General features: G+C 40.1%; 1 protein-coding gene across 4 annotated transcripts in view; it reads left to right on the top strand.

Moving 5' to 3' along the window:
• The window catches only part of ACTN2 (actinin alpha 2), a 70,201-nt gene extending 53,475 nt beyond the window's left edge, over positions 1-16,726 (top strand). For 2 of the 4 annotated variants that reach the window (XM_075089426.1, XM_075089427.1), the window contains 9 exons: positions 1,244-1,352; positions 2,195-2,335; positions 2,725-2,907; positions 4,062-4,196; positions 4,675-4,854; positions 5,220-5,366; positions 12,852-12,917; positions 13,832-13,990; positions 15,381-16,726. In XM_075089426.1, the coding sequence (XP_074945527.1) occupies positions 1,244-1,352; positions 2,195-2,335; positions 2,725-2,907; positions 4,062-4,196; positions 4,675-4,854; positions 5,220-5,366; positions 12,852-12,917; positions 13,832-13,990; positions 15,381-15,539 (1,279 nt within the window). In that variant the 3' untranslated portion in view covers positions 15,540-16,726. Of the gene's footprint in view, positions 1-1,243; positions 1,353-2,194; positions 2,336-2,724; positions 2,908-4,061; positions 4,197-4,674; positions 4,855-5,219; positions 5,367-11,613; positions 11,692-12,851; positions 12,918-13,831; positions 13,991-15,380 lie in introns of all 4 variants that reach the window. The other 2 variants (XM_075089429.1, XM_075089428.1) reach the window with 2 other exon arrangements.
• Positions 16,727-17,000: the final 274 nt, after the last annotated feature.

The following is a 17,000-nucleotide window of genomic DNA, read 5'->3' as shown; positions in this document are numbered from 1 at the left end:
CCTTATCCCGAACCTGATTGCTCTGACTGAGCTTAGAGGAGGACGCACGAATGCTGCTCCTGGTCTACAGTGTAGCTTCATAGTGGAAAGCTACCTCTGCTCCCATTTTGTCCTCTGTGATTCTCTAAGTGGAAGTGATCTGTACATCCCTCTTGCCAACTGCCTAGAGAATAACGTTCAAAAAAAGGGAACAAATTCTGTCTGCATTTAATGTCTTGTTCAAGCCTAAAGTAAATCTTGGCTTCATATTGCCATGCTGTCACATAATCACAACCTCTGCAGTGTTTAATACTGGGCAGTGTCCTCAAGGAGCAGCCAAGAGCTAAATTCAGTGGATGATGATACACCACTAAAAGTGAGCTCCCAAAGAGCCAAACACTCGTATTTTATTATGGTCATGGTAGCTGCAGCAGAACCAAGGGGATTATCTGCCACCGAGATCAAAAATTTAGTCAGAGACAAACTTAGCGCAGAATCTCAGGACAGAACCTTAAAAAGTTATTCCAGTCTTAGGCAGAACAGTAAGCTGCTTTGACAGGATAATGTAAGCCTATTAAGCAGGTGAAAAAGCAATGCTAACTGCTATGTTCTTTGTGGGTGCACTGAAGAGATTCCTGTACTTTGAACTAGCCAGTTCTAGGGTGTAGCTCTGTGAGGAGTTCCGGGAGAGGAAGATGAAAATTGTTCTTTGTGCCCCAGATCTGGGCAGCCCCTATTAGTATTGCCAGGCTTGTGGGAGAGGGATTATGCTTTGAATACAACCTGAGGACTGCTTCTCAGCTAAATAATTTCAGAGCATATGAGGCTGGAAAGAATCATAGGATTATTTAAAACAAAATGTATATTTCAGGCCAATTAATTTAAAACTGTACCAATCTTCAGAAATGTGCTAAAGCCCCAGACTGAAGCATTCTGGTCTTCAGGAGATCAAATTGCTTGTGCCACAGGGACAGCTGGGACAAAGATGGTTAGACACCTTAGTTGTCTTTAGTACCTGGGTGTCACAGGTGGGTACTTGATTTTTCTCACAGCAGAGGAGGTTGATCCTGTTCCTGTGCTGTGCTTCTTGAAATGCTGAATGTCTACATCACACCTGTCTATACTGCAACACTTGCTTACCTGAAGAATAAATATTGCAAAAAAGACGGGAAGAATTACTGAGGGCCAGTGGAAGAGTGTGGGCAACACAACTGCTCCTGTCTTTCAGAAAGTCACAGAGATTTTTGTCTTCACTCTTTCGTAGTGAACTGGACTACCATGATGCTGCAAGTGTCAATGATAGATGCCAAAAGATATGTGACCAATGGGACAGCCTGGGAACACTTACTCAGAAAAGGAGAGAGGCACTGGAGGTAAACCATATAACACTGATCAGCAGCCTCAGCTGAGGCAGGGAGGGGGGGATAAACCATTTGCCTCGGATCTGGAAACAGTGCCATCGAGCACCCGCTTTGGAATCTGAACAGCAATGAACCCTTTCCTCACATCTCCATTTCATTCTGCTGTGGTTTCAGTTGCAAACAGATTGACTTGCTCACAGCAGACTTGACAGTGCTCAGCTGCCACGGGCATTTCTAAAGCAGCAACAAACAGCATGCGGTCTAAAGCACCGCTTTTTGAGAATTCGGTGTCCAGCAAGGATAACAAAAGCCATTGGGTGCTTACCTTTTCATATTTGTCTGAGCTTAATCAGGTGAAGTATAGGATAATGGCCAGCACTGGGTTGATTTTTTGGTAGTGAGTATTCCAAAGTACTGAGTTACTTTCCAAAAACTTGTCCCTTAAGGAAAGATGAAGTCACGCACTTACATGCCAAGGTGGAAAACGTACGCCTAACTCTTCCCTTTTATACTTACAAGAAATCACTAAAGCAAGATTAGCAGATTTTAATTGATTTGCAGATAGATCACAATAACAAAAATACTTAAAACATCAGTAGTGAAAAAGTAGTTTCACCTGTTATCCTTCAAAGGCATACACCCCTTTTAGCATGCTGGAGAGTGTGAAAGTATCTTTACTGCAACTAGTCCTATTGCCTTGAGTGAAAATCCTCAAAGCAGGTGGTGAAATCAGTCAACAAAGCCATCATTTGCTATTGGAAAGATGAGGTGTGACTTTGTGCATGGGTGGGTGTATGTGTGGAGTTAGGTCCTGCCCTAGTAACAACTGAATGTACCTTTCCCAACCTGTACAGAGGACAGAGAAATTGCTCGAAACAATTGACCAGCTTCACCTGGAGTTTGCCAAAAGAGCTGCTCCTTTCAACAACTGGATGGAAGGTGCTATGGAAGACCTACAGGACATGTTTATTGTTCATAGCATAGAGGAAATTCAGGTAAATGGTTGTCTATTTTTTGGCTTACAGTCATGGGAAAACAAGAAAGGAAGCCATTCCTTCTTGGAAAGTAGAACACATGCAAGACAAAAACCCAGTATCTGTCCTGACATTTTCTTTGTGATAGGCAATGTCTACTCTTTTATAAATAGGGTTCTTCATTGGTATGCAGGCATATTTCAGACCTCATGGAAGAAGCAATGGTCCTGATAAAGTCAATGAGGGCTGTTTCATGAATCTATCTACATATATTATTTCCTGTATCTACAGATGCATGTAGACAGGGTGTCTGAGAGGCTGAGAGAGCAGTCGTGCTTATTTATAGATCTTCCAGATGTTGGAAGAAACGTTAAGATTTTCATGCTTTCCCTTTCTGTTTCTGATTTTAGAGCTTAATCACAGCACATGATCAATTTAAAGCTACTTTGCCAGAGGCAGATGGTGAAAGACAGGCCATACTGTCAATCCAGAACGAAGTTGAAAAAGTTATTCAGAGTTACAGCATGAGAATAAGCGCAAGCAATCCTTACAGCACTGTTACTGTTGAAGAGATTCGTAGCAAGTGGGAAAAGGTAACGTATGCTAAATACGTAAAGGACTTTGTAACACAGTATTCTACTTTAGGAATACTGAGAATATTCAGAGAACTTTACAATAAATCTGTAAGTTATTCTGGATCATCAGATACCAGAATGAACTTTCTACAGTACCTTCTGCTCTCCCTTCTGTTTGCTAGGCTTGCTTCACCATATCCCTTGCTCCATCGCTCACTGTTACCTATGTCTTTTTTGGCTTTTTGGCGGAGCAAGAGAAGCATGTGTTGAGGCTAGTGCAGAGCTTGTGGCTGGCCAGCGAATGGGCCAGGGGGTGCCATCAAAAGAACATAAAATGATTGCATTCTTTCTCTCAGTATAAACAGTAGTTCATGTGTCTCTTCTGCCCAGCTGCTGCTTTTCATGAATGTTGTAAAAAAAATTAGCATCTTTGGGACCATTAATGTTCTGTCCAATTAGATTGAAATTGGCAATTACCATAAAAAATTACTAGGGAGGGATTAAAGAGAGGCTTGTAGAGCAATCGCACAAACTTTATTTCATTAGGAACCAAGACAGATAATATGCTGAAGATAAATGATTGTGTAGAATGTATGAACTTAGCAAATACATAAACCTACATGGACAAGAACACACCCTCAATGGGTTATAAAAACCGACCAGTAAGGACTAAACTCAGAATCTCCCAGGGCTATCCAAAAGGGTAAGCCAAAAAAGCTTTTCCAATGTATTAGAGACCTTCAGATACACATGATGGACAGAAGGTGTCTCCTGTTATCATATCATAATGGCTGTGCTCGAATAAAATGTTTTGCACCAACTATTCTTAGAACAATTACTTAGAGATTGAAAAGTCACCTGTGTTTCAAAAGGAAAGCAAAGTAACTGCTCTAATAACAGTTCAAGTTAAATAATTGTCTTGAACTTGAATCCAGCCCGAGGTGAGAATTTCTACTCTCTCCATGTCAGTCTCTCTGTCCAAGACCATATTAGCAATTTCTTATGTTAGCACAGAATTGTTAAATAAAATAGTGATCATGTTTCTGGCTTGTCTGTCTGATACCAGCCTTCAGACCAGTAAGAAAACTAGTCGCTGAAGACTTATTTATTCCATTTGGTTTTAAACTATTCAGCTGTGCCTGCTCACACTTAGTGCTTTCCCACTGTAACAGGTGAAGCAGCTGGTGCCTCAGAGGGATCAATCCTTGCAGGAGGAACTAGCCCGCCAGCACGCCAACGAGCGCCTGCGTCGCCAGTTTGCTGCTCAGGCCAACGTCATTGGGCCGTGGATCCAGACCAAGATGGAGGTGAGTGTCAGACTCTCAAGCAGAGGCTGACAAATAAAGTGGTTTTTATCTCTGCTTTATATATGGGACAACAGCAATCTCCATGATAGTTCACCAGCTGTTTGATCCTGGAGTTTTTAGCACCTGTTAGGATGATTTTTAAAACTTTGGAAGCTTGTACAAGTGGTACCTTCATGCTCAGCAGGAGATGTAGCTTTGAAAAATCAGTCACTAAAAAATTACTGTTTAGCTTCTGCTTTCTGTAAAGGAAAGATACCAGGGTCACTGGAGTCTCAATACTAATTCCAGAAATAAAAGGGCCACATTTCTCTTGAAATGTGTTTTCTACAGTAAAATTTATCATCTCCAATGTATGAAGGTTTTATTACTATTGCTTCTTAGTATGAAAATATTACATATTTATGTGAACATTGGTCAGATGAGCAAATCTGAAGCTTAAATTTCACTGGGTGGGGGTTGTCTTTGTTCCTTTTGACAGGAAATTGCCCGCAGCTCTATTGAAATGACAGGGCCTTTGGAGGACCAGATGAATCAGCTGAAGCAATATGAGCAAAATATCATTAATTATAAACACAACATTGACAAACTGGAAGGAGATCATCAGCTTATACAAGAAGCCCTGGTGTTTGACAACAAGCACACCAACTATACTATGGAGGTAGCTATTTAGTCCCTTTTGTACTTGTTAGTTTATTCTGCCCTCTTCTGCCATAGAACTACCTTCCCTGATCTGAAGAGACTGCAACAGATGATGGAATTTGGCAGACTTCCTGATAATCTCATAAGACTTGTTTTATTTTCACTTATTTTTACTTTTAGTGAGAAGTACCCATTTAGAACCCATTTCCATATTTTTCTGAAAGCCATTTTTATTTTTAATGATCCTTGGTCATAATGGAAAACTAGTGGTATGGAAAAGGGAACACATAAATATTTAGAGCTGATTTTTTGCTTACAGTACTTTTTATACTCTTATAAGAATATATTTGATTCTTTAATAAATCAGTATTTTCTTTCTCATAGCACATCCGTGTCGGATGGGAGCTCCTACTTACCACCATTGCTCGAACTATCAATGAGGTTGAGACTCAGATCCTCACAAGAGATGCCAAGGGTATCACCCAGGAACAAATGAATGACTTCAGAGCATCATTCAATCATTTTGACAGGGTACAGTACTCCTGCTTTTTCTCAACTAGCAATATTTATTTTTCCCCAAAGCAAGTTTCTTTTCATTCCAAATGTAAGCCTTTTAAAAATCTGCAAATATAGTAGCAATGGGCTCTTTTTAAAACAGCAAAAAAGATCAATTAACAAAGAATTTACAGCCCTATGGAATCATAGCATTGTACAGATACATTAAAAATTAATTTTTACTCTTTACCCATAAACAAAAATATAGTTCTGCTAATGTGGTTGAGTAATTGTTCAAATAACAGGCAGAACTGCATAAACCTGTGTCTTTTGGAAAATAACGTGCCCTTTTACTTTAAGGCAGTGTAGCATGTTCTATGTACTTGCCAGCAGCTTCCATCATGTTTAATTTTGCTGTAATCTGGATTACAGGTTGGTTTGTTTGGTTTTTTTTTTTTTTCCTTTTAATCACAGCTCGTCCCCCTAGAAATAGGTTCGTAGGGAATATAGTTGGGGCACTGAGAGCTCTCAAGGAAAATCCTTTATTTTTCTGGCTGTACATGGGAAATAAGAGGCTGGGGTTTTTTTCAGTTTTCTAATCATGGATGAATACAAAAATAGGAATGAAAACACTAATGTGAAGAAATTTAACTCACTCCTCCTATGAGTTATGCAGTATTCATGGATAGAGGGTTAAAAAGATAGCTATTAATAGACACAATAGCAAAATACATGCAGTCAGGATCTGACATTCCCAGTTGGAGAGCAATCTGTACATGGGTTAGCTCTGCTGGCTCTGTGCTCACATGAACCCACCTTCAAAACCAAGTTCACATTTCAAACACTGAAAAAAGATCACCATAATGCAGCACCAGGCTGTTCCCTTTTTCCCAGTACAGATTCCTGTATTTAGCAGATTGTGCTTAACCCCTGACTTATATTCTGTTATCATGTGAATCAGCTCCTTCAAATCATTTCAGGGTATAGCAAAATGCCACTTTCGTTTTCACTGACACCCTGTTTGTCCAGCTCCACTCAAAATGGTTACCAATACCAGAACTTATACTCGGTGTGCGTTGGATGCTGACAGTCATAGTTTGCTAAATATTCTTTAGAATATCCTTAGCTGTTTAGAAAGACAAGCAGATTTGCCAAACCTTGGCTTTCTGAAGAAACACATGAGCATAGGAACCAGGAACAGATTTTATGGAAAACCTTAATGTGATTCTAATGCAGCATAATTCCTTTTTGTATTTTCTAAGGAAGCAGAAGATAACATCAGAGAAGCAGAAATAAATTTCTTGGGGTGGAAGGAAGTAGCACACTAAGTGGCTTTCCCAATGCACTGGAGCAGATAACTGAGCAATTAGAGCTATTAAAAGCAGACAGAGTACCAGGCCTGGATAAATTACACACCAGATTTGAGAGACCCTGTTGAGGGAAACCAGGGACTTTGCACAAAGATTTGACAGCTCCCTAAAGATAAGGAAGCAAGGTGACTGAATCCTAGTATATCTTACACTAGATGGCCGTTTCCAGCATCCCTGTATCTTTAGTTCATAGATGAGTTCTCTGCCACGCTCACAGCAAGGCTGGTTCAGTGCTTGAGGAGGTATTATGGGCATTTCTTGGTGCCCTGGAAGGTCTTGAAGGAAGAAGCTAAATCCTAAACCAACCAGCCCTATTACGGATCTTTGGGCTTTGCACATATAGTAAGCCTTTGAGATACTACAGGATACAATAGAGCAAGGCCTTAGGAAAGGCTGTGTGGCCTGGAAGAGGGCGCTCGTGCCACGTAGCTGCAGGTAGGTTGGAGATGCGCTATGACAGTAAACTGCAACAGTGAAGCGCTTCCCAGCTCCTGGATCCTTGCCTATCCCTGGCTGTTTCCTTTCTTCAGGCTACGACGAGTCAAAGCTTCAGGCAGTGTCCCTTCTGCCCTTGCTTCTGTTGTAGGAAGCCTGAGAGTCTGGGTCAGAAGCGGAAAGAGATAGCTGCTTCATCAGTTTCTATGGCCTCAACAACCTGGGCCTGGGCTGCAAGTTTAGCTGCAGAGTTTAGACCTTACCTTCCCCCATGACAGGTATAATCCAAAGGCCTTAAAAAAGAGTCCTGGAAGGATCATGTTAAGGGAGGGACCATTTTGCGTATGATCCCTTTAGTATACTCCTTCCCTTAGCATCAGACATGAGAAATTGGTCTAGTAGGACTTTTGCACTGACACAGTGCAACAATGACATTCTTGGTAGCATCATGCAAGTCAAAAAAGGAAGAAGGTAAGATCTAAAACCACTCAGCCACCAAGCCAAGCTTTCTGCAAGGGACAGATAATAGAAACACTGATAAAAGAGAAGCTTATACTGATTAAATTACACTGTAATTTAATGGGCAGATGCGACTCAATCTACACAGGCTGGAAGGAGACATTGAACGAACATGTTTGAGAGAGGCAGGCTTGTTTTTCTTTTTTTTTTATCCTTTCTATGTCCTTGAACACTCAGGTATTTAGTGCTGGTGAATAAAAGAAACCCAGGGTTCTTCGGAGTTACTTCAGGGTACAAATAATAATGAAGACTCTAAACTTGGAATTTAGATAGAGAAGGCAGTTGTGGATTCTTTTATGGTCTTGATTACCTTAAATAGAAATGAAGGTCAAATTGGATCATCTGAACATAAGCACTAACACAAAAAATACTGGCTTCTCTATGTCAGATGGAATTAGCAGTGCATGTGGTAATTTTCTTGCACTTAGCAGCATTTCTGAATGCCTGACACAGTTTAAAAAATACACTGAAAGAATTGGACTGCTAGTCACAATGATGAATAGCCAGAAAAGATCCCAAATATGAATACTGTCCCTGATGAGTAGGCTTTAAATACCTAAGGACAGCAGAATCATTTATGCATGCTATAGCTCTGGCTTCTGTGGCATTTCTCCAATTTAAGACGTATCTTAATGTTTGACTCTTAGTGTGTGTTGAGGATATCAGCAAAGTACTAATATGCAGAGTAGCTCCCTTCCCCATTTTAAATAATGTATTTTGGTACACATATACCTAACAACATTTTATTGAGTGCTTCTAGAAACAACTTCATTTGCTTATAAATCTGAGGAAGGAACCCCCCTCTTCCTCCCCAAGAAGAATATATAAAAAAAATTTTAAAACTTACAGTTCATATTCCATTATGGAGCTTAATTCTGCAGTTGTTAATCCTTTGAAAGAGAGCTAAATAATTGGGTGAATTATTTTAAATGGCTTCTACATCTTGAATATTTGAAAGAAAACTATTCAGTATTTTACAAGGTGTTTTTTTTTAGGGGAGCTTCATGCCCCTGATTCTCAAACTGCAGTAAGTGGGCATCATGCCTATAACGATTACAAGAGCAGGAAGAGTTGTGTTTCTCTCAGTGCATCCACCAGCAGAGATGTGCCAGCACAGAAAGCGTTACAAGTCATCCTTGTTAAAGGCAAGTGGTAAATGTCCTTTGCCCCTTGGGGCAAGGGGGCAGCCCTCTAGGCTCTTGTGTTTCCAACAGGCATGTACGCAGGCTGCTACCCCAGAGTTTATCCCTGAAGGTGCTGCTGCTTACCTGCTACTCCGTGCTGGAGGCTGTGCCTGAAGGCAGAGTCTAGTTGTAGGTATAAATATAAATCTTTAGCAACAGTGGTCTGTTTCCTTCCTTAGTGTGCCTGCATAGAGAAAAAAAGAGAAAGTGGGACATGATGTCTGAATCACAGAAGCAGTTTAGAAATGGTGCAGAGCTGCATTATGGTATGCAGACAAACTGGGACACCAACACAGATACATTGTCAGTCACTGGTTTTGAAGTCTTTTTATGCAGGGATTCCTTTTTCAGATTCAGTATATTTAGTAAATTATAAATAAGATTGTGAAGTGTGTGATAAAATATCCGCAGTGGCTCTGCATGTAATATCCTAATGGTTGTTAACATATTCCACTATTGATTTTTGTGCAAACTACAGATTTTAAGTAGGAGCTCTGCACGCAGAATAATAGCATCATGCCACCCCATACTTTACTAACAGAAAAACAACAGCTCCCTATTAAATGAACCACATGACCAGGCTTATGCAAGTCAATTAGCACTCAGGAAACTGAGGGAGATATTTAGGAATGGATTACTTTGACTCAGAAGCTCACTTGTTTTATAAGGCCAAATATAAATCACAAAGGGGAGGGAAAAGGTTTCTGGGGACTAGTATTGAAACACAGAGGGGGATTTCAGTGTTTTACTTTGTATTGGTAGGTAAAGATAAACAAGGCAAAGTTACTTATATGCTTTAAAAAATTAATGTTGGTGCTTAATGTTGACCTGCAAACAATAAAAATAAATACAAAGAACCATTTCCCAATGAGAACGCCCTTGTATGGGCTTGATCTACGCATTAATTGCAAAATACCACTGTATGCCGTGAAACTCTGATAAACTGCAAAGGCAAAGATGCCTTTTTAGGCCATATATGATGCAGATTAAAGAAGTTGACTACGAGAATGTGAGAACCCGCTACGGCACATGGCACAAATACTTGGACCCTCACTGGGGATTCCATTTAATCAGATGACGGTTGTGAGCCCCAGCACAACCATTGCGCTCCTCTCCTAAAGAAAATGGTTTATTGGTAGGTGTGCTGGGCTCTCTCTCCCATCTGTCCTTCGCTACCTGCTGCACGACTACGGCTGCCGTGTGTGCGGGGTTAGGGAGCCCATGCACATACGGACCACCCACCCCCCGGTATAGTCAAGTAGCTAATAGTCCTCTACCAACACCTGGTGGAGGAGGTGGAGGGACAGCATTTGGCTCTTCGCTCCCATTTTTATGTAGTTTTTTTTGCAGTTACCCAGTAGTATCTTTGGCTTTAGAGGTTAGGTAAAATGAGCCAACTTCACTCCCGGTATGACCTGCCATAGCCTGTCTCCAGGATGGTTTTGGAGAGTTTCAAGCCAGTCTAGATCAACATTTTCAGAATGATAAAATAAACCATTTTGAATGCTTTATAGCAGGAATTATCCTATCGCATAGAAATGTTAAAGGAAAAAAAATTTCACTGTGATTATGGCTTTTATATAAATGCTGCTCCAGATTTCAAGCTTTGCTCTATCTCTTGTAATTGACTTCCCACTGTTGTTTTTCATCTTCCCTTTATGGAGCTAGTGGAGGATGATGCAGAGGGAGTCAATATAACAGCATGATATGTCAAAAATGCATGCTGTGATGAACTTAATAAAGCACCACTTTATCCTATTAGTATATTAAATAAACCCAGCGCATTTGTTAAAACTCCTATAATTTTAGTCATGTATAGCTATATAGAAATTTTCAAAAATAAATTATTAATCCAGCAGGCAAATACGTAGCAGACAGAAAACCTTGGATCTTCTCCAAACTGTTGGTCTGTAAAATCAATGAGGGTAACCATTTTTCATCATAGAACATCTCTTTAATTGTACACATGTTAACTCAATCTGAAGTATACCTCTGATGGGTCACATTTTGTATGAAATGGAAGAAAAAGATAAGCCAGTCTGTTTTTCAGAAATTAGTGTGGATTTATTGACCTGCAAAATGGGAAAAAGTATTGGTTCAAAATACTGATCCAGTTTGACGTGGTGTTACCAGCAGCCATTTAACCTGGAATGCAAGGGGGTTTTTAAGTCAGTTTTCAAAGCAAAAATCCTTACTGTACAGATTGTTAAAGAGGAGAGATAACAGAAAATAAGTTACATCAGTTATAAAATTATTTTGGATCTAGACAAGAAATCAATTGTTTTGTACTCCTCCTCTCTTTCGAGATATGCATATTCAGTTGCTAAGCAATATTATCAGATCGAAAGTGAAGTAACAGTAATTGTGGGGGGGAATTGTTTTGCTCAGGTTCAGTGATCCTTTGGCTGCATCTCACATACACTGTACGACTATAGAAAATTAAGGAAACTGGCAGTTCAATAGAATAAAAACTGCCTTATCAGCAAAAATGTTTAAAAAGCACCTGTAGAGGGTGCACAGTTTTAACTCTGTAGTTGAAGCAAGGACCCTCTTCCACTAAGAAAAAAAACCTGAAGCATGAAACTGCAAGAGTTGTACACTTTTTAGGTAATTTATTGCAATATATTGACATTAAGTTTCCATGGAGTTCTGAAGAAACATGGCTATTAATACAAGAGTAGAATGTTCTTTACTAACCAACTAACTAACCGTATCTGTGACCTTTCTTTCTTTCCTTTCACCTTCCCAAACGCATGACCTGTGATGGGATGCTAGGATGAATCTGACAATCTACATTCTGATGAATTTAAAGCCTGCCTCATCAGTCTGGGACAGGTTGGAAATGACCTACAGGTAGAGGAAACTGATATTGTTCTGTTTTCAGATAGGCCAATATAATAATAGCTGAAGAGATTGTGGGTTTAAACTCCAATGTATTGGTCATAATGCTTTGAACAGATCCTGCCTTGGGGAAGACAACTGGAGTAGATGGACTGCCAGCATCACTTGGAGCCATATTTTTCTATCCATTTTTCAAAGATTTTTCAGGTTATTTCTTTTACTTGGTTTGAGATGTTTTAATTGGTCTCTACTAGATAACTGTGGGGAGCTCCCATGCTTCTTGCACTCAGACTTTTGCTATTTTTCCCTTCCTCAGACTCAACACAAGCTCTCTACTGCTCTCTCCTGATTTAGGATGACACAGTTCTCTCCAAACTGCTATATTGTGTCACAACACAGAGGAAATGCTTATTTACCTTCTTACTATCATGCCCTTTAATGTGTACTCAGCTCTGAGCCCAGAATGCCACATATATGTCATTGCCTGGAGAGTGAGCAACCTCCTTTCATACAAGGTCTTCAACTGCCCTCCTTCTACGTCTTGCAAGTCTCATCCTTTAAGCCAGCATCCGCATCTCTCTGCTCTAGTCCAAATCCTGACAGCCTGCAGTCAGAAGGAAAACCCCTGTCCTTATTTCCCATATGTCAGCAGAAAGCTCTCACAGTGTACCTGCTTTAGCCTTGGAGTGGAGTATTTGAAACAGTCAGTGGTACGCTATTTTCAGCCTGTTTTTAGCTATACTTTTAATCACTACAGCATCCCATGCGGAACCTTTCAAAGACATTTCACGTCAGGGAGGCAGCTTGAGCATCTCCTGAGTTTGACTAGTTTAGTAACAAACTTTTCTCCTTGCCCTTCTCTTTGTCTTCATTGGTTGTGTTCTCTGTATTCTTGTCTCATTCACCTCCTCTTCTCCCTTATCGCTCCCCTGACCTTTCCTGATGTTACTTCTCGTGGTGAAAATGTCTGTTTCCTGTGTGTAATATGTTAGTTACTTCTTCCTCCTTTAAAACTGATGATGACTCTGGTGACCTGCTTGGGCAATATCACTGAATACTGTTCATACACTGGATCCAACATGCCAATGGTCTAAACTCGTCATCTCTCTGGAAATTACCTTGGATTCTTCAAACCTTCCCTTCTATATTCCTGACATTGTTTTGGTCAATAGAGGAAGAATGGATTGATGGACCACGATGATTTCAGAGCTTGCTTAATTTCAATGGGTTACGATTTGGTATGAATTTTAAGAAACAACGGCAACTCATTCTGCTTACAGCTTATAGCATTAACCACAGCAACACTAAAGCTTATTTAAATTGACAGAATACTAATTTACACTAGGGATACTAGTTTTCTTGTTTCTTTGCTTTTTCTCTGTTTTCAAATGGTTAAAAAGGAAGATAAAAGTAAAACTAGACACTTGAAAAACATATTCTATGATCTGCTGCATTGCTCTATGAATTAAGGAAACTTTAAAAGTTGAAATTAACAGTTCTTAAATGAATTTTTTTTTCTTTCTTCTTTATCTGCATGAGGAAGAATGAGTTTGATGCTGTTTAATTCTCATAAACTACCTCTGGCTGTTGCATTTGCTTTCCTTCATTTATTCGAAAAAATTTCCCCCCAAATTCACCCTATTTAGTGGAAAAAGGATTAGCCTTAGTTGAACTGTCCTATATGTGGCATGAAATTTTCAGAATTGTTTCCCCTACCTCTTAGTTCACGGGGTCTGCAAGTACAATGCTTCTTGGGCTATTGTTTCACCTCCCTGTGCGATATCTAACTTACAACGGTTTTAGGATGGGGTGGAAAATGAAGCATTAAGTTAAAACAAGTTCAACAGGCATCAAGAGAGGGCGGGTGGGAGGGGGGAGAAGGTTGCAGAAAGTTAATTGAAAGGTGCATACTATGTATTTAGGGCGAAGAATACATTTTTCGAAAGCACCGAGTCCTTTTAACAAAAAAGGGGTGGGCATTTTAGATCACAGATTTCATTGTCTCTGACATTTATGCTCCTACGCCAGAAAGGTGCTTTAAAGACTTTGTAACCACTGGTCCCTACTAGTTCATGAGAGACTTGGGCTGATGGGAGATTGATATTATGGTGACCATTTTTTGTTTGTTTGTTTCTTTTGGATTCTGTGAAAGGGCGAAGCTGAGTTTGCCCGAATCATGTCTCTGGTTGACCCCAATGGGCAAGGAACCGTCACTTTCCAGTCCTTCATTGACTTCATGACCAGAGAAACAGCAGACACAGACACGGCGGAGCAAGTGATAGCTTCCTTCAGAATCCTGGCTTCAGATAAGGTCAGTCACTGTGCTGCTGGCTGTAAGGATTATAGCTGGTAATAGCTCTCCTATTCAGCTCTTCTTCGCTGAAATTCTTACACAAGCCTTTTAGTAATTGTGAAGCTTTGTTTTCAAATTGTAAGGCAAGTGCTTTCTCCCAAAGTCTTTATGTTTGGAACCAAGACTCTTAGCTTAAATGGGTGCAGAATTCAAGGCTTGGTCTGTATACCCTCATATCACAAGGAGCCAACATAAAATTAGACATCTTAGGCAAGATGTCTGTATAATGGATATATTGTACTTCAGGTTATTTCTGCACAGCATCTGTGGTTAGAGGGGAACTCATTCTCCTTTCGTGCTGTTGTCTGGATGTTTCACTGCAGAGTTTGGCCCTCTGGTACATAGGCTGGGCCAGTTGCACAAGACTACACCTAACTGTGAGCCATGTTGTGACCCGGCAGCTCATTGAACAGGGTGATGTAATGTGGTGCACCCCTATCCTAGGAGGAGCAGGAGGAGGATGAGGCCTCCTCCAGTTACTGGGTACGTGGAGGAAGCTCCTGAATTTGGCATACTTTCCTCCCCACAGCCAGATCCTCTGGCGAGTGAGCGGTGTATGAAGATGAAAGGGAGGATAATGGCAACACAAGAGCTTCTGGAGCAGTCAGGGCCATAAACAGTGCTGCTAGGAAACCAATCCTGTGCTATGGAGAAAGATGAGATCACAGCAGTACAGGTCTATTTGCCCAGGCTCGCTCTATTGATTTTCTCATTCTGGCTGTTTGTATTGATTTTGTGATCTCAGTTACTGTGGACCACATCTTGAATGCCAGACATGTCCTCAGGTAGGATTTCATGAGGAAGATGAAAGCCATTGTCTCAAAAAGAAAATGGATTTCATTACATTGCTATTTTAAATAATGTCGAGTCTGTTAACAGAGATCATAAATGCATATAATTTCATATCATAAATAATATCATAAATGCAAACCATGAAGAGCAATAATGCATTTTTCATTACAAATATATTAGGTCCTTGAAACTAACAGGATCTGACTGAAAATGTGTCTGCCCTGTCACTGCGGAAGGGGCAGTAGTGCACTTCAGAGATACTGCCTGCCTACCCACGGATGAGCTGTATCAGCAGCAGTCTATCCATGGCTGCGCAGTGCTTGGTAGCTGACATAGACAGTCACATATTCGGAGACTGGATATTGACCCAATCAGTTTGTTGGTAGGATTGTCCCCTTCAATTCATCATTAGAGATGGAATTTATGGAGGAGAACATTTGGTCTCAGGAAAATAGGCAGGAGGTCCGAGTTTATTAGTCATAGCTACAGAAAATAGATATACTTTGTGTCTTTGAAGAATACATACTGAATTTGTCAATCCTTTCCCCCCTCCCAGCCTTACATCCTGGCAGATGAGTTACGCCGAGAGCTGCCTCCTGAGCAGGCTCAGTACTGCATCAAGAGAATGCCTCCCTACACCGGCCCAGGCTCTGTTCCTGGGGCTCTGGATTACACCTCTTTTTCATCGGCACTGTATGGAGAGAGCGACCTCTGATTCTGTAATTGGCCGTATTCATGGTAGACACTAAAAATACCCACCTTATTGCCCAGATTGCTTCTCAAAAGCTTTGACAAGCTGATTTAAAAATGAGTTTTACAAATACAGTAGGTACCATCAGTGTAAAGTGCTAGTAACCAAAGTAACTAGTGTATATTAAAGTGTGCAGCACGCTAGATTTCTGCATTGTTGGTTTTAGGTTGTCTGTCCTATACAATGCTAGAAAATGTATAAAAACCCTACAAGATTTTAACTTTGGAAATATCCATTCAGAAAATAGAATGTAAACCTAAGAACATTGAAACTCACAAAATAGTTCTCCATTTTCAAAATGTTTCAATGCCATCTGTGCTTCTTTTACGATGTTCATAAAACTATGTGAGAAGTCATGCTTTTTTCTTTTGTTAGAGCAATATTATTTTCCTCTAATGATTTCTGATTTTGTATGCTTTTACTGGTGGAATTTAATAAAATATTAAAATGCAGTTTTTCAGGGAAGAAATGTATCAACCAAGTAAACTACTTAATTACAAAAATAATCCAGAATGCTATGGTTTTGTCTCTTAAAGATGGTTTTCTCTTATCACAAAGAGTTGTAATATAGGGGGAAAAGCTGAAAAGCTGGTTTAATTGCAGGTTTAGAGTTCTGTAAGCAGTACCTTTCTTTTAAGCTTTTAACTTTTAAGGCTGAGGGAGTACAACTTTTATAATCAGAAATAAGGGAGCTAATTTCATGTGAGCTGTTTTGTTTTGAAACCCTCATTCTTGTCTGTGCTGGACAGTCTTTGTTTCTCAGTATAAGAAAGCCTGTCCCTTGTATTAGTGGGCAACATTTGTCTCTATCCTGCATAATGCAAAATCCCATCTGAGCAAACGTAGTGTGGTTGTCTTGCAGCTTTAACTGTTCAGTGCTCAAGTTAGAGTTTGTCTTGATTTCTACTGGATCGCAGGCAGTTCTGTCTGTACTACGCTCCTGTGCGCTAGTTGTTGTACTGTTTTTTTTTCCATCTTGAGAAATGACAGAGAAGTAAAAGCAGTAACTTTTTTACTTGAATCCTACCGACACTGAGGAAATGCAATGTAATCAAACAAAACCATTTACAAATGGTGAAGTGAGCTGTGCAGCCCAGTGCTATTAAAGCAACGATGTGCCTATTAAATAAAGTCTGCTTTTCAAAACCTTATGAGACTCTGTCATTGGCAATCATCTAGCGGTTCTCTCTAAGAACTGGAAAGATTTCTGAATATTAAAGGAGGTTTCAGTCTGCTGAAAGTTCAGAAAGTAGGTAATGCCTTTCTATACACTGTGTTTGCATAAACAACAATTGTGACATGTTGGAGGGACAGGTATGACCCCGTGAAGTAAGATGGAACTCCCAATGAGTGGGACAGAGGTTCCATTTAAGTCACCTGAGTAGAGATGTCCATAGTTTGTTAGACTCCTAGCTTAGATTGATT

The sequence above is a fragment of the Phalacrocorax aristotelis genome, chromosome 3 (assembly GCF_949628215.1).
Source record: "Phalacrocorax aristotelis chromosome 3, bGulAri2.1, whole genome shotgun sequence".
Taxonomy (NCBI): Eukaryota; Metazoa; Chordata; class Aves; order Suliformes; family Phalacrocoracidae; genus Phalacrocorax; species Phalacrocorax aristotelis.
This window is presented reverse-complemented; position numbering and strand designations above follow the sequence as displayed.